The 15,808-nt window shown below is 35.7% G+C and overlaps 1 protein-coding gene across 3 annotated transcripts in view; it reads left to right on the top strand.

The window, feature by feature from the left end:
• Window positions 1-515: 515 nt before the first annotated feature.
• Window positions 516-15,808, top strand: part of CCNC (cyclin C) — a 28,707-nt gene continuing 13,414 nt past the window's right edge. The window contains exons 1-5 of one of the 3 annotated variants that reach the window (XM_028508754.2): window positions 516-803; window positions 6,601-6,707; window positions 7,712-7,796; window positions 7,955-8,024; window positions 11,778-11,829. In XM_028508754.2, the coding sequence (XP_028364555.1) occupies window positions 772-803; window positions 6,601-6,707; window positions 7,712-7,796; window positions 7,955-8,024; window positions 11,778-11,829 (346 nt within the window). In that variant the 5' untranslated portion in view covers window positions 516-771. Of the gene's footprint in view, window positions 804-1,339; window positions 1,383-6,600; window positions 6,708-7,711; window positions 7,797-7,954; window positions 8,025-11,777; window positions 11,830-15,808 lie in introns of those variants that run through there. The other 2 variants (XM_028508753.2, XM_036024515.1) reach the window with 2 other exon arrangements.

The following is a 15,808-nucleotide window of genomic DNA, read 5'->3' as shown; positions in this document are numbered from 1 at the left end:
AGAAGTTTTACAATAACTACAGTATCAATAATAGAAATGAAAACTACAGATTACTTCATCTTGTAAAATTAAAGTATTGCATTTTTGGACGTATGTTTCTATTTAGTACATATATGTGAAACTAGTGATTTGCTGGCATTAAAACAGTATCGCTCTAAAGGTTTCCGCTTCACTGCAAAAGAACTCTATTTAGAAAGCGTACCGCCTGGTGCCAGTAGGTTCTGGTAGGTAGGTCCTCGAGGCCAAAATCTCTATTTCTCTTCCCAATTTGCAGGAGAAAGAATCAAAGGCAGAAAACCTTTAATACAATCCCACCGCGCTGCTTCGGAGGCCTGTAAACTGTACAACGGAATAACAAAACTCGGAGTGACATCTCCACTCGGAGAATGATTACCGAACCCAGAAGACTAAGCAGTGCAAGCTTTACGCCGAACTGGCAAGAAGCTCTCGCGAGAGCCCCTAGACCGCCGCGAGCACCAGTTCCCATTAACTATTTCTGTGCGTGCACAGCCTGTCTCCTCCCAGCTGGCTTCCTCGCTAACACGGGGCGGGTCGGAACTTTTATCCATAGGAACTGGTTTACACAGCAGAGTGTTGCCGGCCGGCGTCAAAAAGAATAGGGTGCCATCCTCTTCCTCTCACCGTCGCCGCCGCCGAGCGGAGCCGGGTAGATCAGATAGAGGAGCGCGGTTACCAGGCGGGCTGGGTCTATGGTCGCTCCGAGAGCCGCTCCGCCGGCTGGTGCTTTTGTATCAGGGCAAGCTGTGTTCCATGGCAGGGAACTTTTGGCAGAGCTCCCATTAGTAAGTTACCTTCTGTCTTCTCTCAGGGCCTGGCTCTAGGGGGGCGATGAGAACGGGGCCTGCGACTCCCCTTGGCCTGGATCCTAGCCCCTGTCCCTGGATCCCAGCCCCTGTCCGGAACACCACGGAGTCTCCCGCGTTGCGGCTGTGGCCGGAAGCGGGATGCGTCTCTCTCTGGCAACTCCCCTCTCCCCGCCCTATGGCCGGTTTCGGGCTCGGGGGGAGGGAATGATAAGTGAGCGGGAAGCTTGGGGGAAGGGGAGTCAGTCTGTGAGGTCGGAAGGTTCCAGAGTTTAAAATTCTTGGATTAGCTAGGCCTGGGAGGAGGTTGGGGTGGGATGAGATGGGAAGGGCAAAGGTGTGGGAAGTGTGACAAGGTTCAGGACTATGACGCTGGCTATTCAGGACTGTTGTGGTTCACTTTTCGTTTAGGGTCTCGTCAGTGGGTCGGTATCGTAGTGTTTTGTTACTCACCTCCTGTCTTGAGTGGGTTTAATATTCCGAGGAGAGGGGGGAGTCAGTCATGTTTCACTAACTGCTTCCTGCCAGTACTTCACGTCTGCGTGGGGTTTTATGCTGGTAAGATATAGGGCAGGTGCTCTCAAAATTTATCCATTTCATTAGCCTGTGTCTTAAGTTTTAAGAGTGTATTTTTTTCAATAACGTTGCTGATTTCTTTAACCTTTTTCATGATTAAGTTTTTGTTTCTGTCAGTGACCATGGAAGAGCCTGAGTAATATTAAAAACATTTTCCCCTGAATACATTTGTTTAAGCAGTCAGGAAGGTGGTTTGACTAGACTGCGCAGTTGAAAGATAAACACAGCCTGACAAAGGTTATATTTTAGTGTAAGTAATTTTTAATGCCGAGAGCGTCAGTAACTGTAATTTAAATTTTGATTCTGTGAAAAAGGTGGATTCCATTGTTCGTTCTTTTTTTTGGCCCTTTGCAGGAAAAAAGAAACGGTGGTTTTCGAAACCTATTTTCAGAAATGCAGATTCTTCTCTTGCTGTGGAGTAATTCTGTGGAGATGAAATGCTATAGAAGTTTTACTTCTGATATTTTTATTTTACACTGACTCATTGAAATACTTGCTTGGGCAAAATTAAAATAGAAAATTTGGGTATTCTGATAAGTTTGAAGGAAGGTGAGAGAATTGACAGCTAGCTAAATGTTTGTCAGAATTTATAGACTTTTTCAACTTAAAGATCATGCCTCTCTTTTGATCAGCATTATGCCATAGTGAGAATGGTTATCAAAACAGGGGCAGGATCGCTTTTATAAAAACAATTGTTTTTTCACTTTTCAAATATAAAATTATTATAATAACATCAAATGTGTTTTTTGAAACTACCCTTGCCTCCCAATTGAAGTGGTCCTGGTAGAAAGGGCACACTTGGCTTTCCTCTGATTCCTTGAGAATCATGGAGTCCCTGATCTGCAAAAGATAACAATTATGAAAGAGAAGACAGTTCTAAAAAGACACACAAAATAATTACAAAAACCATTGTTTTTAGGTGATTTTGGTGAAAAGGAAAGTTGACATGAAATATGCTGTATTTCATGGCTTTAAGGTGCACATTTTAACATTTCAGGATAGCATTTTTTCTTCTTAGTACATGAAATAATGGTGAATCTTAAAAGCAATGTCATCTTAAATTTCATGAAATGTATTTATATCTTCTGAGTTTATACTATGTATTTGTGAGGAAAAACTTAAATATTTGTGAAGTTTATTTTTTAAAGATAAAATGACGAGATGAAAATAATGATAATCCTGGAACAGAGCAAATTACAGCATTTTTTCAGAAAATTGTATTAGAACACATTCTTTGATCATGATGCAGTCATACTAGAAGGTCACTAAATACTGACTGGTAGGCTGAATGAATTAATGAACAGGTAATAAAAATTAAAAGGATAGTCCTGGTGTGGCTCAGTGGACTGAGTACTAGCCTGTGAGCCAAAGGGTCGATGGTTGGATTCCAGTCAGAGCACATGCCTCAGTTGCAGTGCAGGTCCCCAGTAGGGAGCATTCGGGGGGCAACCACATATTGATGTTTCTCTCCCTTTCTCCTTCGTTTCCCTTTTCTAAAAAGAAATAAATTTTTTTTTTAATTAAAAGTGTAAAACCAGCTCTGGATGCTTTATTGTATCAAAGGGGAAATTGAAAATTATGTAATATTGAGGAAATAATGAGATCAATATATATCCATATATTGTAGCTAAAGCCAAATTTATAAGAAAAATCAATATCCTGAATAATTGAGAGAGATACAAATAAAATATTCTCCATAAGAATACTAAAAAGGAAATGCACCGCAGGAAACAAAAGAATGAAAGTAACACTCATATTGCCCAAGCTGATGTGACTCAGTGGATTGAATGCTGGGCTGTGAACCAAAGGGTTGCTGGTTTGATTCCCAGTCAGGGCAAATGTCTGCGTTGTGGGCCAGGCCTTCAGTAGAGGGCACTCAAGAGACAACTACACATTGATGTTTCTCCCTTTCTTCCTCCTTTCCCCTCTCTCTAACAGTAAATAAAATCTTTTTTAAAAAAGGAAAAAAAACAACACTGATACTTATTAGAAGGAAAAAATAAATTGTTGGAAATTATAAGCGTTGATTCTTTGGAAGGTAAAATGAAAACAGGCTGAACTGGTGCTAGTTGAATCAAGGTAAAAGGATAATGCAATACTACAAAATTAGGAATAAGATAAGTAAATAAACTTAGTACACATTTGGGTTATCTCCCAAATGTATAAATGTATTTCCATAGTAATAAATTTGAAAGCCAAAACAAATTTTAAAAGTTACCAAAGAACTCCTTAAAAAATGCTCCAGGCCCAAACTATTTTATGGCTAATTTTTTTCTCAGTTTTCAAGAGAATCTGTTACTGAAATTATTTCTGTTCACACTCAAAGAAAGCAAGCTTTTCAGTTTTCTTTATGAAGCTGCAATAACAATGGTAAAATCTGGCAAAAAATAGCACTAAAAAGTCACTTTTGAGTATTGATGCAAGCATCATAGAGGATTAACAATGGAGTCCAACATTACCTTAAAAATTTTTTAAATGACAGCATTTTTGTTATAGAATACAGTTAATATTAGGAACTCTGTTAAACAATGAAGGCATCAAAAAGACCTAATAAAAGTTCAACACCTATTCTTTATTAATGCTCATACTAGAACAAATAGGATATGTCTTTTTTAAAAAAATATATTTATTTTTAGAGAGAAAGGGAGGGAGAAAAAGGGGGAGAGAAACATCAATGTGTGGTTGCCTCTCGAGTACCCTCTACTGGGGACCTAGCCTGCAACCCAGGCATGTGCTCTGGGACTGGAACCAGAGACCCTCTGCTTTGCAGGTTGGCACTCAGTCCACTGAGCCACACCAGTAAAGGCAGTTAGGATGTTTTCTTAACATGATAAAAACATCAAAACATCACAAGAGATACTTAATAGTAAAACATTAGGAAAATTACTGTGCCTGTTTAACATTGTTCTGAATCTACTACTCAATGCGGTTGATAGAATGTGATCTAAAAAGAAGGATAAAATTATCAGTATGTGGAGATAAAATTAGAAAATTGAGTTAATTGAAAAATTAGAAATAACAAAGGTTTAATAACATCACCAGTTACAAATATAAACATAGAAAGCTTTCTATTAAATGAACAATAGAAATATGATTTACAATAGCAACAGAAGATACAAGATACTCAAAAATAAATTTAAGAAACGTACAGGACCTACACAGGAAGCAATTTTTTAAAGGACTTTATTTATTGTTAGGGGAAGGGAGGAAGAAAGACGGGGAGAAAAACATCAACGTGTAGTTGTGTGTCGTGCACACCCAACTGGGGACTTGGCCTGCAACACCAGGCATGTGCTCTGGCTGGGAATCAAACCGGAGACCCTTTGGTTCGCAGGCCCACGCTCAATCTTCTGAGCTACACAAGCCAGGGTAGGAAGAAAAAACTTTTTTAAAGATTTTAATAAGTACAGTGTGAATTCTCACATTGTAAAGGTATCATTTCTCCCTATTTTGATCTTTAAATTTAATGCAAATCCAGACAAAATTTTGAGTGGATTTCCTTTCTTGGGATTTGATATTCAGGTCTTAGAATAATAATTGTAGTAGAGTAGCCAGAAATTTTCTGAATAGTAGCAAGAAAGGGGGTATTTTCCATACTAGATTGTAATTATTTAATTTTATATGTTTTAAAATAGTATGGCATAGAAAAAATAAAAATTAAAAATGGGAAATTATAAAGAAGATTCAAAAACAGTGATAAAATTAAACATTAGGAAATACTTTGGTGACATTTGGATGACCATTTGACAAACATTTAGTTGGAGCTCTGCACTATCTGTACCAAAATAAATTGTAGATGGATCACAAATTGAAAGAAAAAAGCCTTAAGGGTATTAGAAAGTGTAAGTAAATGTGTGTGTAATACATATTAAAAATTTTGTGTCAGGGCAGGCCTTCTCATGCATGACAAGCATAAAGTCAAAATAAAATATGGGTAGATTTCAATATATAAGTGATTGAGATTTCTGTATTACAAATAACTAAATACTGAGAGATCATGCTAAACTTGAGAAATGTTTGCAGTGTATTTGACAAATATTTATTATCCATAATATAGAAACTTTAGATCAGAAGAATCTCTTAAACACAAAAAATATGACTATCATTAGAAAAATGATCTAATATTAGAATTATAATGTAGAAAAGAACTGTATTTGGCCAATAAAGACATGGAAAATGTTTAACCTCAGATGTACACTTAAAAAAATGATAAGATACTAATTTGTCTTTAAATTGTAAATTATTTAAAAGATTGGCAATAACCCATAGGGTTAGATATTTTAAGACATACCCATGTATTCTTAATAGAAATGGAAATTGGTATAACTTTTAATGGAACTTAAATGACCATTTATATCAAAGATACAAGCAAAACTGACCCATCTGATCTAGGAAATTATTCTAAATATGTTATTAATCAAATATATAAGGATAAATGACAAAGATATTTGTTGAAGTATTACTTGTAATGGTAAAAAAATAACCTACATACCTATCAATAGGGATTAACTAAATAATTCATCCATAATGCTATGCAGCAATTTAAAAGGATGCTGAATAATACATTCATTGATAAAAGAATTTCCATTACATACTGAGTGACAGAAGAAAGTTGCAGAATAGTTTTTTGAAGGATCATGTCAATTTCATATCTTTGATTAAAAATAGTAGATGACTAGGCAGGAGGAAGGAGGCTATCAGTGAATAAATTCTGAAGCAGCTTTTAACATGATTGGAATTGTGAGGTAGGGAAATTAAGTGCTTTAGTTACCCATGAACAACTGAGAAAGATATATCTCAAATTCAGGGCACCATCAATTGGTGCCAAATAATTTCACCGTTATTTTATATATCACTAAGCAAGAAAAAACATGCTGCCAGTTAAAAGGCTAAGGCATCACCGGTTGTAAGATGCATGTTGATATCAGAATCTTAGAATCAATGAAATACAGTAAAGCTAGTGACAGACTGAGAATGAAGATAGAAATTGTAGTAGATTTTTTTTTCAGGGCAACTTACACTTACTAGTGAGATATTTCTCAGTGTTGGAGTTTCAATAAATGTGGAAAATACTGTCTTTCAGGGTTATGTGTACTTTGTATTTCTCAGAATGTTAATAACTTGGTTAATATTAGAATGCTTTCTATAACTTTGTTATTTGATTTTCTATAACATGTTTTGACATCTTTGCTTCTTCCAGTTTGCAATGGATTTTGGATAAACAAGATCTGTTGAAGGAACGCCAAAAGGATTTAAAGTTTCTCTCAGAAGAAGAATATTGGAAATTACAAATATTTTTTACAAATGGTAAACTTTTTAAAAAATTGGTTGAAATGGTAGTGTTGATTAACTCTGAACTAAAATGTTTTTGTTTGGTAATTTGTGATAAGCTGTTTTAGCCCCTACTTAACATTTTAATTTTTATTATTTTCTTTTAAATTCAAGAACTTTGTTTTAAAATAAACATTGAAGATCCCCTCCTTCCCCAACACCTACAAAACTTTTGAATATGAAATGTTCAAAAGCCTATCCATTTTACCTACTTAACATTTTTATTTACACATGTAATCTTTTTACAACTCATATTCATTTAATCTTTTTAAGTGATCTAAATAAAGTTATTTTTAAATCTTAATGTCAGAGACATTCAAGACAGTTTCAAAATACTCATTAATATTTCTAAGTATCATGCATTATTAAATTCAATTTAAGATTGGCTAAAGATTACTTTGAGGATAAATGACTCTTTGGCTTGACATGCTATATTGAGCAGTGCTGTCTTACAAGTTTGCTTTGAGGGAAAGGGGTTTAGAGGCAGGAGATCCTTGCCCTGCCACATGGTGGCTTTGTCACGTGGTCTTTCTAACCTTCAGTTTACTCTTCTGCAAACCTACCTCTCTGTTGTTGTGAGAATTCATTATGGATTTTTAAATAACTTTATAAATCAATCAAGTGAGTTTGATAGATGTTAAATATTTTCTTTTTATATTCTAAAGATAATATGAAAGGCATTGAAAATTCTTAGAAGGTAGAGGAGAAATGCCTATCATTCACCCTCCTTAATACAACAGTAGTGTTTGTTATGGGGCAATTTCTATTTTTTGTTGTTGTTTATGCATATCTATATTTTAAAACAAATTTGTAAATTCTAGTATTAGTACTGTGATCCAACTAGAGGTCTCTAACATATGTAGGTTTTTATCTGTGTTAAAAATAAATGTAATTATGATTTAGCCACATGGAACTTACTGTTCAGTGTTAATATTATAATGATACCAAGAGATACATTTAAAACTTTATTTTTCTTTTAGTTATCCAAGCATTAGGTGAACATCTTAAATTAAGACAACAAGTTATTGCCACTGCTACAGTCTATTTCAAGAGATTCTATGCCAGGTAGGACTGTTTTATTTTGGGCACGCTATACTTATTTGAAACTCTTATCTAATTTTGATGAACCTTAGTATAGTTGAATCATGTGCTTGCCATAGAGTTATCTTGATTTTTTTTCCAGTGTGTGTTTTCTACATTTAACTTGTTTTATTGTTTCTTAGGTATTCTCTGAAAAGTATAGATCCTGTATTAATGGCTCCTACATGTGTGTTTTTGGCATCCAAAGTAGAGGTATGCAATAATTTTCTGTTTTTCATTAAAGTATAGTCAATGTGAGTTGGCAAATTTGCCCCAGTTTTCAGATTACCTGTGTAAAAATAATAACAGATGGTGATTTATGCAAAATACTGAAATTTGCATGAAATTAAAGAAGTATTCACATATCTTTTATTCATTTAACAAACACACAGCCCTTACTATGTATAAAGTGCTATTTTAAGTACTTTTACAACTATAACTGGCCCTGGCTGGTGTGGCTCAGTGGATTGAGCCCTGGCCTACAAACCAAAAGGTCGAGGGTTCAATTCCCAGTCAGGGCATATGCCTGGGTTGCAAGCCAATGTTTCTCTCCCTCTTTCTCCCTCCTTTCCCTTCTCTCTAAAAATAAATAAATAAGTAATCTTTAAAAAAACTATAACTGACTTAATTTTCATAACAAAGAGACATATAGATATATAAATGAGGAAAGTGAGCCACAGAGGTTGAGAAACTTCCCTAAGATCATGGAGCTGGTAAGCATCAAATTCAGTATTTGAACCCTATGGGTCTAGCTCCTAATCCCATGCACTTAACTGCTTTGCTGTATTCCTTCTAAGATACTTATTATTTTGGCACTAAGTAGTAGGCTGTAACTGCTACAGATTCTTGCTATAACTGGACAATGACCCTCCTCCTCCATTTGCTGTCTATGTCCTATCTTCCCTCCCTACCTCCTGATGATTGGCTGCCTACCCAGCCATAGGGAAAGCAAGAGGGAAGTCAAGGGTTGGGGGTGGCCCTAACTATGTAGATTCTAATGAGGAATCATTTTGGCAATAAGAATATAGAAATTAGGTGAGGGAGAGAGAAGAGAGATGGCAATTTGCAGCTAAAACCAAATCTCTGCTCACCTTTACCTTTTCAGTATTTTTGAGAGGGCTCAGGTAAAATCCAGGCAATAGTAGCTATATTGACTGGGTTACATAATAATCCACGCAGCCCTGGCTGGTGTGGCTCAGCAGATTGAGCTCTGGCCTGCAAACCCAAGTGTTGCTGGTTCAGTTCCCAGTCAGGGTACATGCCTGGGTTGCAGGTCAGGTCCCCAGTAGGGGGTGCGTGAGAGGCAACCATACATTGCTGTTGCTCTGCCTCTTCTCCCTCCCTTCCCCTCTGTCTGAAAATAAATGAATGAAAATCTTTACAAAAAATAATCCATGCAGTTTTAGCATTATGATATTTATGTTTCTATTTTTAGCTTGTCTTTAGAATAATAATTTGTATTCTTAAAAATTGAAGGTAATTTTAATCTAGTAAGTTTACATTCTTTTTGATACTCATTTTGAATTTTGTTTTAGCCATTATCTAGGATTATTTACAACATTTTTCTTACCTATTACCAAAAATAATGAGAGATGACTCTAGAAATTAAGACAAGCTTTCTAGAGGTTTTGGGGGTTTTAATTGTAAGTGACAGTTTAAGGAGACAGAACCAGCTTTGCTGTTAAGTTCTTTAATAGAAACAAAATGTTTGTAAAGGTCTTGTATTATGGAGGTGGTTTTTCCAGATATTACCATGTAATTTTATGTATCTGAAGCACAGCCAGTATGGGAACCTAGACAAAATTTTTATAAACTGTTTTAATTATTAAATTTATTGGGGTGACATTTGGTTCATAGGGTTATATAGGTTTCAGGTGCACATTTCTATGATACATAATTTGTATATTGCATTGTGTGCTCACCACCCAAAGTCACATCTTCTTCCATCACCGTATAATTGGTTCCTTTTCTTTTTTTTTAATATTTTATTTATTTATTTTTAGAGAGGGAAGGGAGGGAGAGGGAGAGAGAGAGAGAGAGAGAGAGTGAGAAACATCAATGTGCGGTTGCTGGGGGTTATGGCCTGCAACCCGAGAATGTACCCTGGCTGGGAATCGAACCTGGGACACTTTGGTTCCCAGCCCGCGCTCAATCCACTGAGCTACACCAGCCAGGGCTTAATTGGTTCCTTTTCCAGTTCATATACTTCTCTTACAGATTAACTTGGGGATTTTATTTTATTTTTTAGATTATTTATTTATCTATTTAATTTTAGAGAGAGGGGAAGGAAAGGAGAAGGAGAGGGAGGGAAACATCGATATGTGGTGACCTTTTGCACACTCCCTACTGGGAACTTGGCCCGCAGCCCAGGCATGTGCCCTGACTAGGAATCAAACGTTTGCTTCATAGGCCCATGCTCAGTCCACTGAGCTATACCAGCTAGGGCAAACTTGGGGATTTTAATTTGTCTAATTTTTTAGTATTTTTTTGTTGCATGATTTTCTAAATAGAATCCTGTTTTACGTTATCATTTATTGGGTGAAAGTTTTCACTTTAAGAATTTTGGATTAAAAATTCTTCCTAGAAAAAAATGTATATTTTCATAGTTGGTTATAGTACTACTTTTTTTTAACTCTAACTATGACCAAATCTTTCCATTTTATCCAGTGGTATAGGAATTATGTTTATGGAAATAGTGCTATGTCTCAGGTGTTTACTTTTTTTTTTTTAAGATTTTATTTATTTATTTTGGACAGAAGGCAAGGGAGGGAGAAAGAGAGGGAGAGAAACATCAATGTGTGGATGCTCACACACCACCCGACTGGGGACCTGACCTGGCCTGCAACCCAGGCATGCGCCTTGAATGGGAATTGAACCAGCAACTCTTTGGTTCACAGGCCAGCACTTAATCCACTGGGTCACACCAGCTTGGGCATCAGGTGTTTACTTTTTAGTTTTAGTTTTCACAGTTTGAGGTTTAAATGTGAATATAGATATACAGGATCTGGCAGAACTAAGGCCTGCTTGAGTGTAGTTGGTAGGGTAATAATATGGCTGTAATAATTTATAGTTTTAATTTAAACATTTCACCTAAAATATCATATGGTATGCTTGAGTGTAATGTTACGTTACAGAATTACATGCTTATGATTTTGTAATAAAAAGAGGGGTGTTATTTGTGCCGGATTCTGTGTATACACACATATGTGCCCCTGCCACCCCTTTCCCCAAGGATAAGGATAGAGGTTGAAGGTATTTGAGTAGATTATATTTAGCTTAGTTTCTTTTATAGAATAAGGAATGAATTCTTAATTTTTCTGTTTTAAAATGAAATGAAGGCTTTAGTAATCTTGGTAGGTTAATCAGACTAAAAGGAAATTTATGTAAGGTGGATCACCTCGTAAATTTTAGTCATTTTTACACTGGTGGCATATTAAGTTCAAAGAGGAAATGGGAACTGACATTGAAAATTTTATACTATTCTCTCTTCCTGTTCTGAGAAGAATAATTGTGCAGTATTTTTTAGTTCTTTTGCTAATATTAAAGTTTATCTTCTTTGGAAATTCAGTTGTTTTATTAAATGACATGAGTTATTTCTGTTAGTGTGGGTCCAATTGAACAGAAAGCATACTTAATATTCTTGCAGTTAAGTGTAGAATCTAAAAAAATCTCCTAGGAAACTAATTTGAGTGCAGAAAACTATAATGTCACTTTAAGGCTTGGTTTCTAATTTGGTACCTGTCAGTGATGTTAAATTATAACATTATTTAAACACCTGTCTTAATTTGTAGCAGTTTTAAGGAAAAGTAATACATTTAGAGGTTTAAGTATATCATACCTCAAACAGGTAGAAGACTATATAATCATGGGGGGAAATTCAGGAAATTCTGTTTTGAATAGACCTCAGATACCTTTAGGTTCATTGGGTTTCTGTGTACCCGGTCTTACCCAATTTTCTTTCTCTAGGAGTTTGGAGTAGTCTCAAATACAAGATTGATTTCTGCTGCTACTTCTGTATGTAAGTGCAAAAAGTATATCCTACTTAACAGATGTAATTCAAAGGAAAACTCCATGCGGCATAAATGTTTTCCAGTTTATAAGACCTGCGACAGATTAGTTGGGTTTATTAAATTTCCTGAGGTCAACAGAAGCATAAATACATGGAATAGACTGATAGCTGTCGGGTTCGGGGCTAAAACTGGATGAAAGAGGTTAAAGGGATTCTCAAAGAACATTTATGCATGGCCCATGGATATGGACAACAACACAGGGATTGACTGAGGTAGGAGAGAGGTGGGAAAAGGGAGAAAAAGCGGGGAAAACTAATAGTGCAAGCAATAAGAAAATAAATAAAAAATAAATCTCCTGAGGTCACCTTTATGGCTATGAATTTGACTAAAAAATAAAATACAGAGTTTTTAAAACTACTTATAGTATTAAGACTAAGACATTACTTTTAATGTTAAAAAATGGGTAGTAACTAATGGTCCAAAAATATTGACTCAGTGGTTCTTAATTTTGTAAGAGTAAATTAAAATTATTTCCCAATTTTATTGTATTTTATTGCTTCCTAACGACTAGCCTTTGTGTCATTCTTCTGGGTGGAGTAAACTATTTCTTTAGCTACTGTAATGTATATCTTTAATGAGAATGATGTATTTTTCCTCCATATTCAAAAACATGGTGCAGGGAAAAAATACTGACTTTAGTCAAGACAGCTAATTGTTCTGTCACTAAACAGCAGGTACATAACCTTGAACAAGTTGCTTTACATTTTGGCCTTAGTTCTTTTGTAAAAAGATGTGGTTTAGTTGCCTGTGAGTTATGACAGTAAAGGAAATAACATTGTAAAGTAACAGTTGTAAAGTATTATATACAAAGTTATTAACATTATATTATGCCCCATCTTCATAGGTTAAACAAAAAGGCATCACTTACCAAAAGCAAATTAGATAATTTATTTATTTGTTTTTATTTCTGTGGTCTTACATAGAAGAGGCAGAAGAATGCTTTTGTGTTTTAAGTTTGTGAGCCAGGATAATTTTATATTTTGGGGCCATTACCCTTTCTGAGAAGAGTGTAAAATCTAATTTAATCTTTACTGTGCCATATCTTATTTTTTTTGAGGACGGAAGAGTAGTTTTGCCAGAGTGTAATATACTAATGCCCCAGAACGTAATATAGACATTGATGAAGCATTGAACTCCTCTGGAGAATCAAATTATTTTTTAAGGGCCTTATTTTCTTCTTACATTATTAGTCTCTGCTTTCCAACTTTTTTAGAAGTATGTAAGATACCTATTACCAAGATTTGTTTGTTTGTTTCTCATGCAAAAACTTAAAGATATATTCACAAGAGTGTTTGGTTTTCAATGAATAGAGATTGTTATAGTAAACTATTTTCTTTATTTCATAAATTTTATAGTGTATTATATAGGCCCTGACAACTTAGGTTTTAAATTTCAGCTCTAGTGCTATGTGACAAGTGAGCAAAATATAATCTCTTCGTGTCCCAGTTTCCTCATCTTCCAGATGAGGATGTTAATAATATCTATGTCACAGGGCTTTTGAGAGGATCAAATGAGTGAATAATGATAAAGCTCTTCAAACAGTGCCTTGTTCAGTGAATTAATTTGCTGGGGCGACCATAACAAAATGTCAAAGACTGAGTGGTTTAAACAACAGAAATTTATTTACTCACAGTTCTGGACACTGGAAGTCCAAGATCAAGATATCAAAAAATAGGTTTCTCCTGAAGCCTCTCTCCCTGGCTTGCAGATGGCCACTTTCTTGCTGTGTTTTCACATGGCCCTTTTTCTGTGCACCTGTACCTGTAGTGTCTCTTCTCTTAAAAGGACACCAGTACTATTGAATTAGGGCCTCAACCTTATGGCCTCACTTATGCTTAATTACCTCTTTAAAGGCCCTATCCAAATACAATCACATAGCGGTTTAGGGCTTCAATATATAGACTTGTGGGGAGGGGGGACACACAATTCAGCCCATAATACTCATTGAACTTTAGTGACTGCTGTATCATGAACAGCAGCATCATGGTCACTGGAAAATACCATACTGCATGCAGGGGTGGACACAAAGATAAATACATGGAACTAGAAGGCAAGAGAGTAAGACATGCTATGTAAATATTAATACAGAAGAAAATAATTGGCACAAGAGACTTACAGAGAATTCAGTGAATGATTTGATTTTGAAAAGATCGTTTTTTAAATGAATCCAAAAAGGCTTAAGTAGAATTTGGTAAAGAAAGATAAAATTTGAACCTGGAGAAATACAGGGGAAAAACAGCCTAGAGACACTGAACAGTTTGGTCAAAAATAGAGAAAGCTAATAATTTTCATTCAGTGAATGTTGAATAAGGAAGTAGTAGGGAATGTCCTATCTGGCTAATGCCAGGTAATGGAATACCTTGTTAAGGAATCTGCATTTCATTGTTAGCAGTGGTGGTACCTTTGAAAGCTTTATTTTCCACATGAGGGTGATTGTAGAATTGTGCATCAGGATTGTGAATCTGGCAGAATTATGTCAGATGAATTGAGGGAGAGCAAGAATTGAACTAGACACATAATTGAGGCTTTTTACATGTTACAATGTGGCTTAACTTTGTGGACATTATAAGAGAAATAAGCTAATCACAAAAAGATAAAAATTGTATGAGTCCCCTTTTATAAGGTGCCTAGAATAATCAAATTAGTAGAGATAGAAAGTAGAAGGGTGGCTGCCAGAGGCCAGAGGGAGGGTAAAAGGGTAGTAATTGTTTAATGAGTGTAGAGTTGCAGTGTTGCCAGATGAAAAGGGTTCTGGAGATGGACTGTGGTTATGGTTGCACAACAGTGTGAATGTACTTAATACTCTTGAACTGTATACTTAAAAATGGTTAAAGATGGTAAATGCTATGTAAGATGCATTTTACCATGAATATATATAAAACTGCAAACTAGTGAATGCTGTTTCTGCCAGGTGCTATGAGAAATAAAAGCTAACAGTTTTAAGGTGGAAAAAGATTATTTTAAGTTATTGAAGTAATCCAGGTGAGCACTAATAAAGGCTTAAAATAACATTTTGACAGTCAGCAAGAACAAGCAAGCTAGACTTGAAGGATAGAGTCAGTAGGACTTTTGAAAAGAAAGGATTTAAGGGCAGCGAGAGGAAAACAGAATTACCTACAAAGGAGTTCCCATAAGACTGTCAGCTGATTTCTCAAAGGAAACTTTGCAGGCAAAAAGACACTGGCAAGAAGTATTCAAAGTGATGAAAAGCAAGGACCTACAACCAACATTACACTATCCAGCAGAGCTATCATTTAGAATGGAAGGGCAGGCAGATAAAAGTGCTTTCTAGACAAGGTAAAGCTAGAGGAGTTCATCATCACCAAGCCATTATTACATGAAATGTTAAAGGGACTTATTTAACAAAAAGGTCAAAACCATGAACATTAAAAAAGGCAACAAATTAACTATCAACAACTGAATCTAAAAAAACAAAACAAAATAAACTAAGCAAGCAACCAGAACAGCAACAGAATTATAGGTATGGAGGTCATTTGGAGGGTTGGGAGAGGAAGGGGAAGAATGGGGGGAAAAGTACAGGGATTAAGCAGCATAAATGGTAGGTACAAAATAGACAGGGCGAGATTAAGAATAGTGTAGGAAATGGAGAAGCCAAAGAACTTACACTCATGACCAATGGACAGGAACTGAGGGGTTCTGCTGGAGAGAAGAGGGGTAGTGTGTGGAGGGGAGTGAAGGGGAAAGTGGGACAGCTGTAATAGCATAATCGATAAAATATATTTAAAAAATAAAGAAGAGTAAAAAATGATTTTTGAGGCTTCATGCCTGAGCATTCAGAAGGTAAAGGTAGTGCCAGGAGAAGAGAATAAGTGGGTTCTGAAAAGAAGTAAATTTAATCTTAGACATACCAGGTATAAATGTATCAGTACAACATACTCTTAGAAATGTGAAGCCAATGATAGAAAT

This window comes from Phyllostomus discolor, chromosome 4 (assembly GCF_004126475.2).
Source record: "Phyllostomus discolor isolate MPI-MPIP mPhyDis1 chromosome 4, mPhyDis1.pri.v3, whole genome shotgun sequence".
NCBI classification, from domain to species: Eukaryota; Metazoa; Chordata; class Mammalia; order Chiroptera; family Phyllostomidae; genus Phyllostomus; species Phyllostomus discolor.
Note: the sequence above shows the minus strand (reverse complement) of the source record. Positions and strands in the feature narration are given on the sequence as shown.